The 16,610-nt window shown below is 38.1% G+C and overlaps 1 protein-coding gene across 2 annotated transcripts in view; it reads left to right on the top strand.

Annotated features, from left to right (window-relative positions):
* Ccny (cyclin Y) overlaps nucleotides 1-16,178 on the top strand; it is a 197,593-nt gene extending 181,415 nt beyond the window's left edge. For both annotated transcript variants that reach the window (XM_048809068.1, XM_015483421.2), the window contains 3 exons: nucleotides 1,858-2,024; nucleotides 10,005-10,167; nucleotides 12,844-16,178. In XM_048809068.1, the coding sequence (XP_048665025.1) occupies nucleotides 1,858-2,024; nucleotides 10,005-10,167; nucleotides 12,844-12,960 (447 nt within the window). In that variant the 3' untranslated portion in view covers nucleotides 12,961-16,178. The remainder of the gene's footprint in view (nucleotides 1-1,857; nucleotides 2,025-10,004; nucleotides 10,168-12,843) is intronic.
* The last annotated feature ends 432 nt before the right edge of the window (nucleotides 16,179-16,610 follow it).

Below are 16,610 nucleotides of genomic sequence, written 5' to 3'. Positions count from 1 at the left end.
ATAATCCTGTGCTTCTATTTATGCTTTCACATCATTTAAGAAATCTTTCCCAGTGTTAATTATCCTCTTTCTCAAGAATTTCCTGAAGTTCAGCTTTCTCCCCAGAGCCCCAAGTGAAATAACTGAACATTATGAACATTGTTATTATTCAACTGAAAATCTTTATTTTGTGAGTCTAACATTTTCCTTTCCACACAGCACCATTTTTGCATTTTGTAATATTTAAGACTTTATAGACATTATATATTATGAATAATTATTATTAGATTTCATTTTAAAAGCAGATTTTAAAAACAGATTTTAAAAGCAGATTTTAAATAATTATTACATAGATTTCATTTTAAAAGCAGATTTTAAAAACAGGGTGGATGATGTTTGTTGAATTTCATTTATTTCTAATACAGAATTCCAGTGTGCAAATGTATTTGATAAAAACTATAGAAATAATATTCTCTGATTTAAAGGAGTATAGGACATTCTAATAAACAGATTTTTTAGTTGGGCAAATGAAAAGGCAGTCTTACCTGTGATGCAACTTAAGTGATATGCTTTGTGGCTATTTCTGGTGTCTATCTTCAAACTAAATTATGCCAATTAAAAAAATCATTATTTGGTTTCATTTTCTAAATTCAGCTGAAATGATCTCATTTTAATTATTTAAAAATAGATTTATTGAATCAAAATCACAATGAAATACTACTTCATACCCATTAGGATGACCTTTTATTTCCTTCCCCCAAAAAACACAGAAAATAACAAGTGTTAGGGAGGAGATGAAGAAACCGGAACCCTTAGATACTGCTGGAAATATAAGCTGGTATGAATGCTGTGGAAGAAAATACAATGGCTTCTCAAAAACTTAAGTAGAATTGCCATATGATGCAGTAATCCCACTTCTGAGTGTATAGTCAGAAGAATCAAAAGCACAGACTTGACCAAATATTTGTACACCATTATTCATAACAACATTATTCACAACAGCCAAAGAAAGAAGCAACTGAAATGTTCATTGACAGATGAACGGATAAACCAAATGGGGTATTTGCATACAGTAGGTGGAATATTATTCATTGTTGAAAAGAAAAGAATTCTGACTTGTGATACAATATAAATGAATCTCAAAGGTATTATGCTAAATGAAGTAAGCCAGTCATGAAAAAAACAAATATTGTATGATTCTACCTGTGTGAAATACCTAGAATAGACAAATGTATAGAGACAGAAAGTATAGTGGCGGTTTTCAGGGACTGGGACAAGGGAGGACTCAGAAGTATTGTTTAATGGGTAGAGTTTGTTTGGGATGATAAAAAGTTCTGCAAATGGATTGTGAGAATGGTTCTAGAACAGTGTGAATACATTTAATGTCACAGATTGTACGGTTGAACATTGTTAAATTGTAAATGTTCTGCATATTTTACCACAAGAATAAAATAGGTTTGTCAGTAACCACATGCAAATCTACAGTTACCTCTACAAGTACAGTTTATAAAACTATAGATGAAAAAAATATGGATTTATTTCCTTTACATTCTTTGCTCACTTTGTTGAAGCATCTGTTGAATTTGTATTGATATCGTAGTTGCCGGAGTGAGAAATTAACCTGTGCCTTCTAGGATTTGTTTTTGCCTTAGAGTCTTTTTTAAGATCCAGCTAAATCTACCCTGTTTAGAGTGTAGATTTTTCATTTTTCATCAGACTCATTGAGCCCTTTGGCCTTTAAGAAATAAATATAATTTGGAAGTCACTGTTTTAAGGATGGTCAAGTTGAATTTAGCAACTTTTAGAGTTTCCTTAAGTACACTGGTATGTAGGAGAAAACTGAAGGCATTTAGCTCTGGCATTGTTGTGTCTCCCCAGGTATACCTTGAAAGACTTTTAACGTATGCAGAAATAGATATCTGTCCGGCCAACTGGAAGCGAATTGTTCTAGGGGCAATCCTTCTGGCCTCCAAGGTGTGGGATGACCAGGCCGTGTGGAATGTGGATTACTGCCAGATCCTGAAAGACATCACGGTGGAGGACATGTAAGTAGAGGATGTCATTCGTGTCTCAAAGAGTGTTTGGGAAGGAACTCACACCCTTTTTGGATGCTCTGTATAGCTAAAGTGAATGAATTTGGCTATATGTCTGTTGTGAGTTGACACAAGACACAGTTGTGGAAATACAGAAAACTGACATTTCTCTTACTTTCAGATTATAAACAGGTATTGGTAATGATTTCTGATTGTGTAAAACTAGTTTATTAAAATTAATTCATAGGCAAACATTCTTTTACTTTAATTGGGAAGGTGTAGGTGTAGACTTATATTTGGGCTCCTCATTTCACTACAGACTGATAACAAAACTTTAATGCTTCACACATTCCTCTGTGGGCAGCCAGCACAGCCCCAAAAGCAAGAGCTAAAATATTATCTGTGTCTGTTTAGTTTCTAAGAAAACATTTTCATTGCTTTGTCATTTTTTTGCAAGTTCAATTGCTTAAAATCAGCCTTGAATCACTGGGGCCTGTCCTGTGTTGTCATCATCAGGGCTTCATGTTCTCCCCACAGTTCAATGGGAGTACTACCACCCTGAAAAACGGCTCTCCATCCCCAGCCCTCAAGGCAGTGTTAGTGCTTCTCAGTTGGGTCAGTGTTCAAATTCCAGTGAGGATTATTAATAGGAGATTTTGAGACTGTTGTCTGCAATCTCTGGGGCCAGGGAATGCAGGAAATGGGATCAGAGTCTCTCAGGAAGAAAGAGTTATAGAAACACTCAACCAGGATGAGCTACTTAGAATGCCTTGTGACTATAGTCACTTCTGACACTGTTCTTGCTAAAAGGTTTCTTGTAATTTTTGTTGGCTTAGTTCTTCCAGAAACCTCCTGGATGAAGCCTTAGACAGGAGAAGGTTACTTACTGAATCCCAATCCCTCTCCCCCCACAACCCTGGACCCTAGTAACCCTGGGGATATAGCATCATTGTAAAACCTGACTACCACCAGTGTAAGGGTGTCCCCTGGCTCCTCACTAGTCTGTGGCCCTCCTCTCTCTGGTCACTGGTTTACTGGGCCTTTGGGAACACATCTGTGCTCTTGGATCTCATTGTAGAGACAGACTTGTAACTCCTTTTGTGCCTATAACCCTTATCTTACATGGTAAGAAGAACATGAAGCAAGTTTTGACCAGAATAATATAATAAGGAAAATGAAATTATTGATCATGTTTCAAGGTGAAAACAGCTACAAAGTAGTTGTCATTTAGACCATAAAAGAGATGGGCCTTTGGGTGCAAGGTGGTAAAAAATTCTGGCTTGTGTCCTTTTATCAGGGTTATTCTTTCATCAACTTACTGATATCATTTGTTGTTGAACCACATGCCGTGGAATTACATACTGTTTGTCCCTTCCTGCTTGTGTAAATTATATAATGCAAATAGTGACTTGGCATGAGTGGTGATGCTCAAGTTCTATAAGAGCACTATGAGTAGTCATGTCCACTTAAAATCTAAAGAACGTAACTGCTGAAGTCAAACTTGGGCCTTAAATATTTTTATCATTTATATCCCAGTTGTTTCTCAAAGGAAATGAGATACAAATGCAAATTGCAGATACCACAGAAGCATTAAAACAGTAGAACAAAGAAAAATTAATAGTGAGATGAATTAGAGGTGGGGAGGAGATTTCTTTTGTGTCCTTATCTTTAATCCACTGGGTTTAACTTGCCAAAGTGCTAGCAAAACTGAATTTTTGTGTAAACTTAGCATAAGTGAAAAGTTTATTTAAAACTTTGAGAAAGTGGTAGAGCACTTGCATAGCATGCATGAGACCCTGGATTTCATCCCCAGCATTGCAAAACAACAAAATAAACTTTGTGGAAATGTTTCTAAAATATTTGTGAGTAGTCCCACTTTATCAATTCATGCATGTCTCAATTTGGTCTTTTCATTAACCTTATACATATGTACTTAATAGTACTACTTTCCAGATCTGGATACTGGAGCCTGGAGAGGTTAAATAATGATCCAACCAAATAACCAAGTGGGGAAGTTTCCCCAACTGAGAACCATTTCAAACCCATGACCATTCATTATACAGTGGCCAAATGACAAAATGATAGAAATGATGTGTACCAGTCCCTGAACTATCTATGAAGATGTTTTAATTTAGTGCCTGAAATGAGATTTATTAATTTGTTACTCTCCCTAAATAAAAGAATGAGAGGGTAAAAATAACAAGTAATTTGTAATTCCAAGTGTCTAGGCTCTATTCATTGAAGATTTAAATGACTAAGTTAGGAAAAAACTAACTACTAGGAATATTTATAATAACAGTAATAACCACCACAACAGTAATAATAATAATAGCCCCTATCATTTATTGAGCACTTTTTAGCTCAGTAAAGAAAATTTTTATATGTTAATTTATTTCTCATAGTTACCCATAAGCAAGTACTAAAAGCAGAGTTTGAGATAAAACTATATTCTCTTCTTCTGTTAGCAGATGGGGTCTGCGTATGGTTGTAAGCCTGTGCAGCTAAGAAAACCTGTTTTGGTGTTAGCAGCTCATCACAGCCTGCTCTGGCAGTCACTGCTGACCAAACTGGATTCTTCTCCACTACTATTGAGTAGCTTGTTGGAGCTCTTAATGGCAGGCTGTGCTCTCCAGTGTTGCCGTAGACCCCAGAAGCTCCCTGTCAGTGTCTTTGAAGGTTTTTTATTTCATGAACTTGAAGAATGAAATCCACAGACAAGGAAACTTTAGTGTAAAAGAGTAGGATTTATTCAAGTGGGAAGAAAAGAAACAGAACTCTTTCAGGGTGAGAGGTGATCTGATAGCAGGTGCTAGTCTAGGTATTCATAGCACTAATACTAATGGTCCACATTTATGCTAATCAGGTTTTTGGAAAAGTACCAGTGCTATTGGTTAGCCCTGTGATCTTCATTCAGATCTGCCCCACTTCCATTTTCTTGCTGCTCATTGGCTGACCTGCCTGGGGTGATAGGTCAGGTTATCCCAGCTCACCTTGTCTCAGGCTTGCACTGACATGCAGCTGCAACCACTGCTGACTGTCCACACTCCAGCCTACCTTCCACTGCTGCTTTCCTGGAACAAGGGCTTGGATTCATTACTAATATTATTCCCATTTTACAGATGAAAATGAGGCTGTGGGAAGTTAAGTAGGATGTCTAGTCCACTTGGCTACTAAGTAACAAAGCCAGAATTTATATTTCTTCTCTTCTAAGCAGTTGAGATTAAAATTGTTTCACTTATCTATTTCATGAACTTGAATGAAATAGTGGCACTTCTTATCCACCAACACAAAAATGTACATACAAGTTAAAATTGCATTTTATAATTAAAAATGACAACTATTTTTTGAACGTTGTTTCAATCAGATTTTTTATTGCCATGACCAAAAGACCTGACAAAGACAATGTGAACGGGGAAAGTTTATTTTGTCTTAAGGTTTCAGAGGTTCAGTCTGTTGCTCCGGGGCTCAGGTGAGGCAGAACATCATGGTAGAATAGCACCGGGAAAGAAAGCAGCTCAAGATGATAGTCAGGAGGCAGAGGGAACTCTGCTCACAAATGAAAAGATATAAAGTCTGAAGGCACACCCTACCTCCTTCCAGTTACCCTCCTGTAAATCTATATCAGTGGATTAATTTGCTGATTAGGTCAAACTTCTCATAACCTAATCATTTCACTTGTGGAAATTCTTGTATTGTCTCATACCTCATATATAAACTGTAACAAAAGTCAAAACTTTTCTACATAAGGAAGATGGAAAATTAAGCCAGAGTTTTTGCAGCTGAAATTAAAGTTATATCAAGAATTATTTGGGGGAGAGGGGTGTTTTCAGTGGTAGAGTATTTGCTTGCCTGTGACAAGATCCTGAATTTGTTCCCCAATACCATCTCACCACCACCACACACACAGAGATTTGTTTTGATGAGGATATTTTAAAATGTCTGGTTTTTGTTGGATAGTCCATACTTCAGGCAATTACTACATTATAGTGAAGTTAAATTATTTTTCAAGAGCAAAATAGTAACAGTAAATGTTTTATTGAATCCAGCTGCTGCATTATTCAGTATTTTGAAAAAACAAGCACTGGAGTGCAAAAGTTCTGTACAACATTTTGTCCAAAGAGGATTGATAAATTTTTTTAGCCTGGCTTTTGTTCTTTCCTTGAAACCTGTTGTTGCATCATCATGCAAGCTACTGGCTGAATCTCATTAATTCATACATTTGAGCATTAATGACTCAAAGGCCTAAGGTTGAGCAGAGGAAGAAGCATGCAGGGAATGCTTTGTTCTTTAAAGACCAGATTGTAAAGTCTTCCTGAAGAAACTGGGTTGATGCCCTCTTCCCTGGTGGTCCATTTTTAATGTTCTGTTTAATCAGTGGTATATGGATTAACATTGATTAACATTCCATAAAAGACTATATATTCTTCTAAGGAGGAATTGATCAAACAGTTGCATATGTGGAATCGGGAATTTACAAGTTTCTTCCCTGCCAAAAGGTAGAAGGAAGCAAGAGGTATCTATTAAAAGTAGGGGGGTATTAGCCAAAAGAGTGCCCTTGTATCATGTTTACAATTCCTGATTATACAGAGGTATTCAGAGCAGTTGTATCTCCATATCTGGAGGAACAAGCCAAATAACCATGACATCAAAGCTCTTCACATATTTTGGCTTGTCCATCACAGAAAAATATAGAAAAATTTGTCTCCCCATTTCATTTTTATGGTGATATTGAAATTTTTTCACCTTAAGTTTTGATAATTGTAAAGGCGATCATTTGCAGTATAACAAATGTAATAACACGTTTATTTTATTTATTTATTTTTATGTGGTGCTGAAGATCAAACCCATGGCCTCACCTCGCGCATGCTAGACACGCATTCTACTGCTGAACCACAACCCCAGCCCTGTTATATTGTTTTAAAGTTAAAAGTATGCATTGAAGACTAAACACCAGCAATATGATTCCCACCATGACCCATGTTTTTTAGAGTTGAGCATTTTATATTGCTCCTTTTTCTTTTTAAAATCATTATTTCCTATCTAGTTTTCTCCCACATTAAATTTATTCCTCAAAATTGTCCATCACAAAAATGTACATACAAGTTAAAACTGCACTGTTATTTTCTGGACTTTAATGGTCTAACTTATTAAAAATATTCAGGCCTGAGTTCGTAGTACTCAGTTGATCAAAACAATATATCACATTTTTATATATTTTTATTTTATTTTATATATCACATTATTAAATAGAAGAAGTAAAGTGTTATGGGAAATCCATCTCTTAATGAGATCAGTATACCTGTTTTTCTTTCATTAATTGATATTTTAATTTGTGATTGTTACTTATTGATAGGATGAAGCAATAATTTAGCATAAGTTTTATTTCCATTTGTCTTTTCTCTTTCTTCTGTAACATAAGTGCTGAGAGGAATATATTCATATAAGTAGATGAAATTGTAAGGTGTTTTGTTACAGTAGCATCACTCAAGTCTTTCCAAATTATATGGTAAAATTACACAGTCACCTATTAGTAAAAGTTATTTAAATAAGTCTGCCAGCCACTTTCTCAGATTGTTGAAAGCAAAATCAGGATTCTTTTCAGTTATTACTGGTCATTAGTTATTTGTTTTCACAACATCAAATGGTATCATAACTCTTTGCTTAGCTCCTTAGGGATTTTTTTTTTCTTTTCTTGGGACAATGAATCTTAGCAAGTATGGGTGAGTGGCCTCTTTCCTCTCAGAGCAGGAGAAAAATGACTGGGAAAGACGAAGCTGACAGGCAAACTTGCTCCCTTGGATATGTTCTCTGACAGAGTTACAGATCTAGAAATCTCTTTCCTGAGGTTATGTTCCCCAACATTCTTGGAGCATTATTTTTACCTTAAGTGAGTGCATCCTGAATTTGCTCACTGTGTGTACTTCCAATTGGAGAGATTGCTGTCCATATACCATTTTGAATAGGATCATTAAACTAGTTCTCTTAAAATATAAAATTAGAATTTTCTGCCTTAGCATTGGCACTTCCTAGCCACCAGACGGCGATCTTTCCACAGGCACCTTGCATATTCACCCCAGAATTGCTCCTTCTAACCCATTCCTTTTGGCACTTCTGGCCTCGGCAGTATTTTTGACACTCTTGTTTTATTGAAATATTACCTGGAATTCCAGTATTTTACAGGATGATCTCTTACTAAATTTCATTTAAATGAAGCAATAAAATAAAAGTAAATTAAAATTAAAAAGTTTTTCCAAATAAAAGTAAACTCCTTAAAAATATAAGATTCGGAATAGTTTGTACATTTGGAGCTTGTTAATTCCTTTCACTTGACTGTATAGAAATAGCAAGCAAGATATGCTTATCTTTATCTTATTGAAAGACCCTCGTTCACATGACTTCACTTAGGCTTTCATCAGCAACTCACTGTTTTGAAATTCTTAAGTGGCCTGATAGTTTCTGTCCCACCAAAGCCATCATTCAGATACCAGCCTCCCTTTTCTTCTTTAGCTCTGTCCCTTGTTTCAACAGCATGAAATGAGGGCACATTCCTCCTTTGCCTCTACTGCCTTAGTTAGATGACTCATCAGGCTCAGGCAAGATGGCACTGTACTCAAGGGAAAAGGATAGTGCTGAGGTAGTTTGAGATCCCAAAAATCAAATTGTGTGTTCAATGAGGTTAGCAGAGCATGACTCAGAATGGGATCTGGAGGACAGAGGCCCACCACTGGGGATAGGGCTTGCCAGTGTTGAGCTTTACCTGTGGGATATGGTGACTACATGGCCTGCCTTCCTGTACTGGGCTTACTCAGCCAGAAGAACCCCACCATAAACCCTTGTTCCTTTCTGCCAGAACTTCAAACTTTCATAAAATCAGTTCAGCTCAGGGAACAGGCATGTCAAGTCAGTTGTCACAATTCCTGGCTATGAGGAGACAAATAGGAGAGACTGAGTAAAAACAATTACAAAATAGTGTGATAAAGGACAAAAATAGAAGACTGCAGGGTTCTGTGAGCCTGGCATCACCAGATATTTCATGGAGGAGGTGGTGTTGGAATGGAGCACTTTGTCCAGGACCAGTGCTTAAAAAATTTATCTGTCACTCCCCTTGCAGCTACTCAACATTTCCTCAAAATGGAAATGGACTGACAAGATGTATCATAACACTATGTTTTTTCACCCATCTCTTTAGTTGACTGGTTCTCAAAGTGTGAACCAGGGCCCAACAGCCTCAGCATCACTATCACCTGGGAACTTATTATAAATGTGATGTTTTCAGGCCTACCCTAGGCCTACTAAGTCCAAGTCTGAGGGTGGAGTCCAAGAACATGCTTTCACAGTCCCCCAGGTGACTGGCATGCATACTGAAACTAGGAAACTGCTGCTTTGATAGTTCAGGGTCTGTGAGCTCCCTTTAAGGATTGGGGCTGGGATTGAACACTCCCCACAAACCTTTGCAGCAGTCTCTCCCCTTGAGAAGCCCCTAACAGTTCTTACACTCTTTTCTCTCAAAAAGTAGGAAAGAGCCATTGAGAAATCCCAGTTCTCTAGGTCTACAGGGGCCATTTTTTCCTGTGTGTAACTGTCATGAGGCCCTCACTAGACTTCACTTGACAGCTCTTGACTGCTTCATCTAGTCTGCCATGCAAGCAAGGTGCAGGCCACATCATGCGAGCAGACTGTTCGTGCTGAGATTTGCAGCCAGGCCTGCTGTGTATGTGTTAGGTGTCAGTGAAATGAATCACCCTGAAGCACTTCCTGGTAATCATCCCAATTAATCAGGCTTCATCCTTCTGGGCACTGGATCAAGCAGATTCAGTTTTTAATACCAATTTGGTGGTTAAACTGCATCTCTGGTGTCCAACCAGGCAATTAATTAGATCATTTTTCTCCCTGGAGGATGGCAGTTTTCTGCAGTCTGGTCTCCAGCAGCTTGGCAGGCCACACAGCCTGGTGGGCAGCTAAGTTTGTGCTATTTTTGCTTTTGCTTTGCAGGAATGAGCTAGAGCGACAGTTTCTTGAATTGCTCCAGTTCAACATCAACGTCCCTTCCAGTGTATATGCCAAGTATTATTTTGATCTTCGTTCTTTGGCAGAAGCAAATAACCTGAGCTTTCCTTTGGAGCCACTGAGCAGGGAAAGGGCCCACAAGCTTGAGGTAAGATGTTTTAAGACATTGTCCTGTAGAGCACTGTTGCAGATGTACCTTCTCATTATCACAGAAGTACAATGATGTCTCCCATTTACTGTTGTAAAATAAGGACAAAGTCCTTGGAGTTATTGCTGCTCAGTTAATTTAGTTGATTATAACTTGCACGGCTTCACATTTTTAATAAACTTTATTTAAAAAAATTTTTTTTTGTTGTTATAAATGGACAGAATGCCTTTATTTGTTTTATTTTGTGTGGTGCTAAGGATGGAACCCAGTGCCTCATACATGCCAGGCAAGTGCTCTGCCTCTGAGCTACAGCCCTAATCCCTAATAACCTTCTTAATGTCATATGTATTGATTCTATTTTGAAATTAAAGATTTTTTAAAACCCTTGTCCTTATAAATAGGGTTTTTAAAAAAATTATAAGCCCCTTCAAAAAAGGTATTTCCCAGCATGCACTTAATAGGGGAACGCTACCAGATGACTTTAACAATAGGCAATCCAAAAAGGTTTGACTTCTTTTTTCTTAAATATTTGTTCTATAGTTCAGTTAGAGCTGGAGCCAGCTGCACCTGGTGGTCTTGGTCTGGGTTAGAGCCATCATTATTAACCTGAATGACTTTTGTGTCTCATCACAATGTATTTTCACCATGCTTTTCCCATCTGACTTTTAGACAGGAGGGAATGGCAGGGTAGTAAGATCACTGGTGAGACATGTTCCTCCAGAGAAGGTGTGCTGAGGCTCTGGTCTCTTGCCTCTGGAATTTACCACTGGCAACATTTCGGTTTTATTTTAGAGAGCCTTGGGCTAAAGTGCTAGATGGCATAATCCTTTCCCAGGCTTGGTAAGAATCAAGAGGTCCAGGGCTGAGGCTGTGGCTCAGTGGTAGAACGCTTGCCTAGCATGCGTGAGGCACTGGGTTCGATCCTCAGCACCACATAAAACAAATAAAGATATTGTGTCCACCCAAAACTAAAAAATAAATATTAAAAAAATTTTTTAAAAAAATCAAGAGGTCCTGTGCTGCCTGCTGCACCATTCATGTGAAGTGAATGCTGTCCCTTTTCAGTATGGTGACAGGTGGGCAGCATGGTGGTCTAACAGGTCTAAAAGCTGAATGAAACAAAGCTGAGAGGTAGAAGAAGAGAATTATTATGGATTATAGATTTAGGAAAGCAAACATTTTAAAAAGGAAATAATATGTTAATCCCAAGAAGGAAACTTGGTAAAACATTGGAAAAGACCGGCTGCCTAGCACTGGGGTTTAAATGAAAATCCAGAAGAGGTTTTGAGAATTCAAGTCATTTTGCTGTGATCCTGTCCCAGCTGTAGGGATGAAAATACTCATGTGGTCTGTGCTTCACCTGTTCAGATGGAAACCCTTCCCTCTGAATGATTTCTTCCAAGGCACATGTTCAAATCTTTGCGAACACATGAACTACAATTAGGGTTTCCTGGTGAGCATGACCCTCTCTCAGTCCAAACAGCAGGCCCTGGTCTACTGCCATGGGCTCTACTTGTTCGTTCAGTACTAGGGAGAGGAGGTTTTGTCTTTGAAATGAATTAGTATGTCTGTGCACTTGTGGGGATGTGAATAAAGCTAACATCACTTTGCATAATAAAATCTAGAGTAAGGTAGAACATTATTAATCTGTGATTATATTACATTCAGATTTAAATGTTTATAAGCTGAAAAACAACAGATGGTAATCTTAGGAAATTTAAATAAATGAAAAGAATTTGCTCTGAAAAAGGATAGCTCTCCTGCCCCTAAGGAATCTGATTTTCTTTTCTTCAAATATGCCATCTATATAATATGTATGATATATGTTTTAGATGAGGAATTCTGTTATAATCTGTCGGCTTCCCTAATTCATTTCTCATCCAGACAGAAGACATCCTTGATTCCTGTAGCTCTCCTCCAGTCCATTGTTCATGCTATCACAGGAATTGTGTTTCTAAAATGCAGTTTGGGGTTTTGGAATGTTGTCTTAAAATCATGGGCAGATTTGTGCTACCTAAAGAATAAAGCCTGAGCCAGCTAGTATGGCCTTTTCAGTCTGGTCCCAGCTGGCTTGCTGTCCTTTGGTAGCCCTGAGCCCTGGCTTTGCCCACCACTTACCATGCCAGCACCATGTGGCTAGGACCTTCTGCCCTTGCTGAGGATATTCTCACTCTCTTGGCAATTTCCTCCTCCTCTTCCTTCTCCTCAGGCATATCCCTGGAATCCTGGTTCCATCCTTGGTCACGAATGTGTCCTCAAAATAGAGTCAGTTGCTCATTCCCTCTGCTTCCAGGTACTTTGACACACCCCTGTTGTGTTCATGCTCTGTTGTGTCATGCCTCTGTTGGAACTTACGCATCCAGTCAGCACACTGACACAAGGGTACCACTATGAAACAAAACTGTACTTGGGACTTTACATTCTACTGGAAAGAGAGAACAAACAATAAGCACAACAAATAAATTGGCTAGTATGTTAGAAGGTGGGTAAAAAAGAAAAGTGCAATAGGGCCAGGGGATTGCTGTGTTCCATAGCCTTGTTGAGTGTACGGTGTTCATGGAAAGACAAAAGCGGGGGAGAAGTTGGACTTGCAGATCCCTCCTGGCTGAGGGAAGAGCTGCTTCCAGGCCAAGTGGGAGTCCATCTCTGACCTGCTTTGTCTCTCTTGCCCCTCAGGCTATTTCTCGCCTCTGCGAGGACAAGTACAAGGACCTGAGAAGATCCACGAGGAAGCGGTCAGCAAGTGCTGACAATCTGAATCTGGCGAGGTGGTCCCCAGCCATCATCTCCTAACCATGGATGTCCCCACTGGAGGCCGCACCATCCCTCAGTTTCTCCTTTAGTTTGAGAAAAAACGAACTTGGGGTGGTTTTGTTTTTGTTTTTCCCTTTCCTTTTCTTTTTTAACTCACAGCTCCATCAGGCTGCCTTTATGACCTCCTCCACGCTGTGTGAACTGCACGCAGCAAGGCTTTGAGGAAGCAAGATCAGTATTGTGGAAATCCTGTTTCATGCCTTTCCCCATCATCAACAGCACTTCCTTCGTGGAGGAAACAGACTCTAATCCTGGAGGAGGAAATAAAGGGAAAGGGAAGTCGTGTGGAGGCAGGGAAAATGGTTGAACGCCTTGGCCATTTCTTAAGTCCCCCATCTGGTCAGTAGATGAATATGACAAAAAAAAAAAAAAAAAAAAAAAACAAAAAACCACACAGTAGATAGCAGAGTTGGATGTGCATTAAAGACGGGAGTGCCACGTTTATCACCCCCATTTGGATCAGTATGTTGTGTAAGACTTCTTGCATTCCTTCTTGCTGCTTTTTTGGGATTTGGGGGATTTTCATTCGTTTGTTTTTATTCCGTTTTCATTTTGGTCCCACAGAGCAGAGAATATAGTTTGTACCCACCATGGCACAGACATCCAAATAAATAGTACCAGTTTGTTTCTCTCTGCACTACTCTGCGAGCTGTCTTCTGAGCTTTCTTCTCACAAGTGGGCTGTGCTCGTTATATTTCTGTACATCTTGATTTTATACAGTTTTTCTTCAACCATGGCAAAGTTAACTTGACTGTAGTGCTGAACCAAAAGTATCCCTTGCCCTTTTTACCCCTTACCCCAAGAAAATTTTAGATCATATGGGTGCTTGTGCCTTCCAATTATCTTGCAGTTGCTGTTTTTCCCCCTCTGGCCGGAAGTTTTAGTTACAAAAATCAGTCAGACTTTGTGGACTGAAGGAAACAATGTGCAGCCAAGGGCATCCTCTGGTTGAGAACTTTCCCAGGGAGCTCATTGTTTGCCCAAGTCATTGTGTAGGAGCCATTTCTTTGTACTCCCTGCCTAGTTCATTCTTCTACTTCCATGTCCATTGTTGCAAGCAATATTATTCTCAATTTTTATATGTTTACTTTAAATCAAAATTAGTCTATTTGTATAAAATTTTTTAAAAATCTAAAATTAAAAAAAATGGGGTGGGTGGGGTATTCCAGTGGGCGGACCATCGAAGGGAAAATGTTACTATTTACTGAGGTATTTTTCACAGAATGATGAATAAAACAACTCAACTTGCATTTTCATTGTGGGTGCTTAGAGAAGTTATACAAAATTCAAACTGTGAAGGCTTATGCTTCATTAATTATGACCGAAATTTGTCATTTTCTGACTATCCCTGATTTCCTTATGGGCTAGATAAGAATCTTTTATATCAAATAAAGTAAAAAGGTTAAAGATAGAGTATCAAATAGTAAATTTGATATGAAGCCTGAGAATCTGAGTCATTTACACTTTGGATTTTGCTTATTTTATTAGGTAACAGTGACTGAGGTTTCTGAGCTTTTTCCTTTTTCAAGTCTCTGAGGCAAATGGCAGCAGTTGGTCTGTTTCACCTCCCTTCTATGTGAGCTTGGAAAACTTTGGACTCTTACGTTAGTCTTAAGAACCTTAAAATTGTACCCCCAATCTCCAACATGTCTACTCTTAATGAAACAAGTTTGGAAATGGAGGGGACTCAGAAAGTCAAGAACACCCAGCCAAAGTGCTAGTCAGGTTTCAATGGAGTATGTGTTATGTATGATCATAATTGTTCAGGCCAGAATAATGATCAGGTTCTTCCTGGACTGAACTTTCAGACAAGCAGAAAATGAAGAGTTAAATACCTTCCCATGTAATTGTGTTGACTTATTCTGAATGAGTACCAAAATCACCTTCTCTCTTCAAGTAAGAGTTGAATTTAGAACTTTAAACAGAAGTCTAAAAATGTAGAAAGTATCGTTTTATATTCCCTAATCTCTATATAGCTTCAAAAGGGACATATTTTCTTAGCTGAATATGAATACCTCTTAGACATAAATTTGTTCCTCTCATGTAAAATATCTTATTTTACTGATCCATTTCAGGAAAGAGGTTCTGCTGACTTTATAGCAGAAATCTTATTTTTATCCCTTTTATTTGAATGAGAGATTTGAAAATTGAACTATGTAAATATTTCAATGCATCTACTATAATTTTGTGGAGTTTATTAAACTACTTTAAAAAATTGTATAGTCTATTTATTGTATGTATGTACATACAGTCTGATACCTGAAACTTAAAGTGGATTCCGTAAAACCTGGCTCAGTCTTGTTTAGACTATTGAATATTGTTTTAGCCTTGTGCACTGGACTCTACCTCTGTATAGGAAATTTTTCCATATTCATTAATTGGTATTGATCTGTATTAACTGGTTATGTTTCTTGCACTAAGGACTTTAAAAACTTTGCTGTAAGTGTAGCTTTTAGTTTTACCTTTGCAGTATGATCACTTGACACATTGGTAGATAACTTAGATTTGGTTTTATTTTTCTACATGATGATGAAGACATAAAATTTGTTTTCTGGTTTGTTCCAAGTTTGCCAAAAGATAAAAACAACAAAACCAAACCCAAAATCAGTATAGTACCTATTGGTAAATTTTAGGGACTGTAATTTGTTTGCAGGGTGATTCAATACCCTACAGTTTAAACCAGATGATACTTAAGAATATAATGTCTTAATGTAATATTTGAATGGAGAGATTTTTGTCATTAATGAAGGGTGAAGAAAACCACACATTTATTTGACTCTAATTTTAGATTTGACTTAAACAACAAAGTCATTGGGACAATAAATATACATCCCAAAGAATTTTGTTTTACTTTTCTTTAACTGGGGAAGGAAAGGAAGTCAGGGGTCTAAAACCAAGTTGGTGGGCAAGGTGGTAGATCTACAAGCCCTGGGAACTGCTCTGGTGCCTTAATGCACCTCGTGAGGCCTGGGGCTCAGCCTCATCTTGTCGCCTGTCTTTCAGGCTGGCTCTCTTGTGTTCCTTCTCTTGGTCTTTGGCAGCGGTGTCTCCATCTTGGAGTTTTTCTTGGTTCTTGGTGTTTTGCCCCTTAGCTGAGCTGTAAGGCAGAATTTGGGGGAGTGAGCAATTTTTGACTTTTCCTGCTGCTTTTGGGTAACCTCTCACCTAAAGCCACATTTTACGGCTTTGAATTTTTTTAAAAATAAAATATGATTCCTGGTTCATTGTAGGTGTTTAATAAGTGTTAAATAAATAAATACATACATAGAACAAATAGTGCCTGCCTTCCTGCTGCTTTTTTTTAATTTATAATGTTGAGATAAAAATTAACAGATTTTGTGGGTGCTGAGATAATGAATTCTTTTTAAAAACAGTGAGAGAAAGTATATTAGTTCTGTGAGTCTTGAGAGATTCAAAACAGGATGAGACTTCCTTAGAATCTTCCATCAATGGAAATGTTTGCGTGATGGAGGCCTAACTGCCCTGTTTTATCTTAAGTCACTGTCTCCCTGAACTTACTGGAGTCAGCATCTCAAGACTTACACTGGTTGGATCCCAACCATAGGGAGTTGGAAAACAAGGAGGAAATAAGAAACATGCCCCTGAATTGAGATGAGAAGAGGACACTT

This window comes from Marmota marmota, unplaced genomic scaffold, assembly GCF_001458135.2.
Source record: "Marmota marmota marmota unplaced genomic scaffold, marMar, whole genome shotgun sequence".
Classification (NCBI taxonomy): domain Eukaryota; kingdom Metazoa; phylum Chordata; class Mammalia; order Rodentia; family Sciuridae; genus Marmota; species Marmota marmota.
The sequence above is the reverse complement of the archived record's forward strand: the minus strand, read 5'-3'. Positions and strand labels throughout refer to the sequence as shown.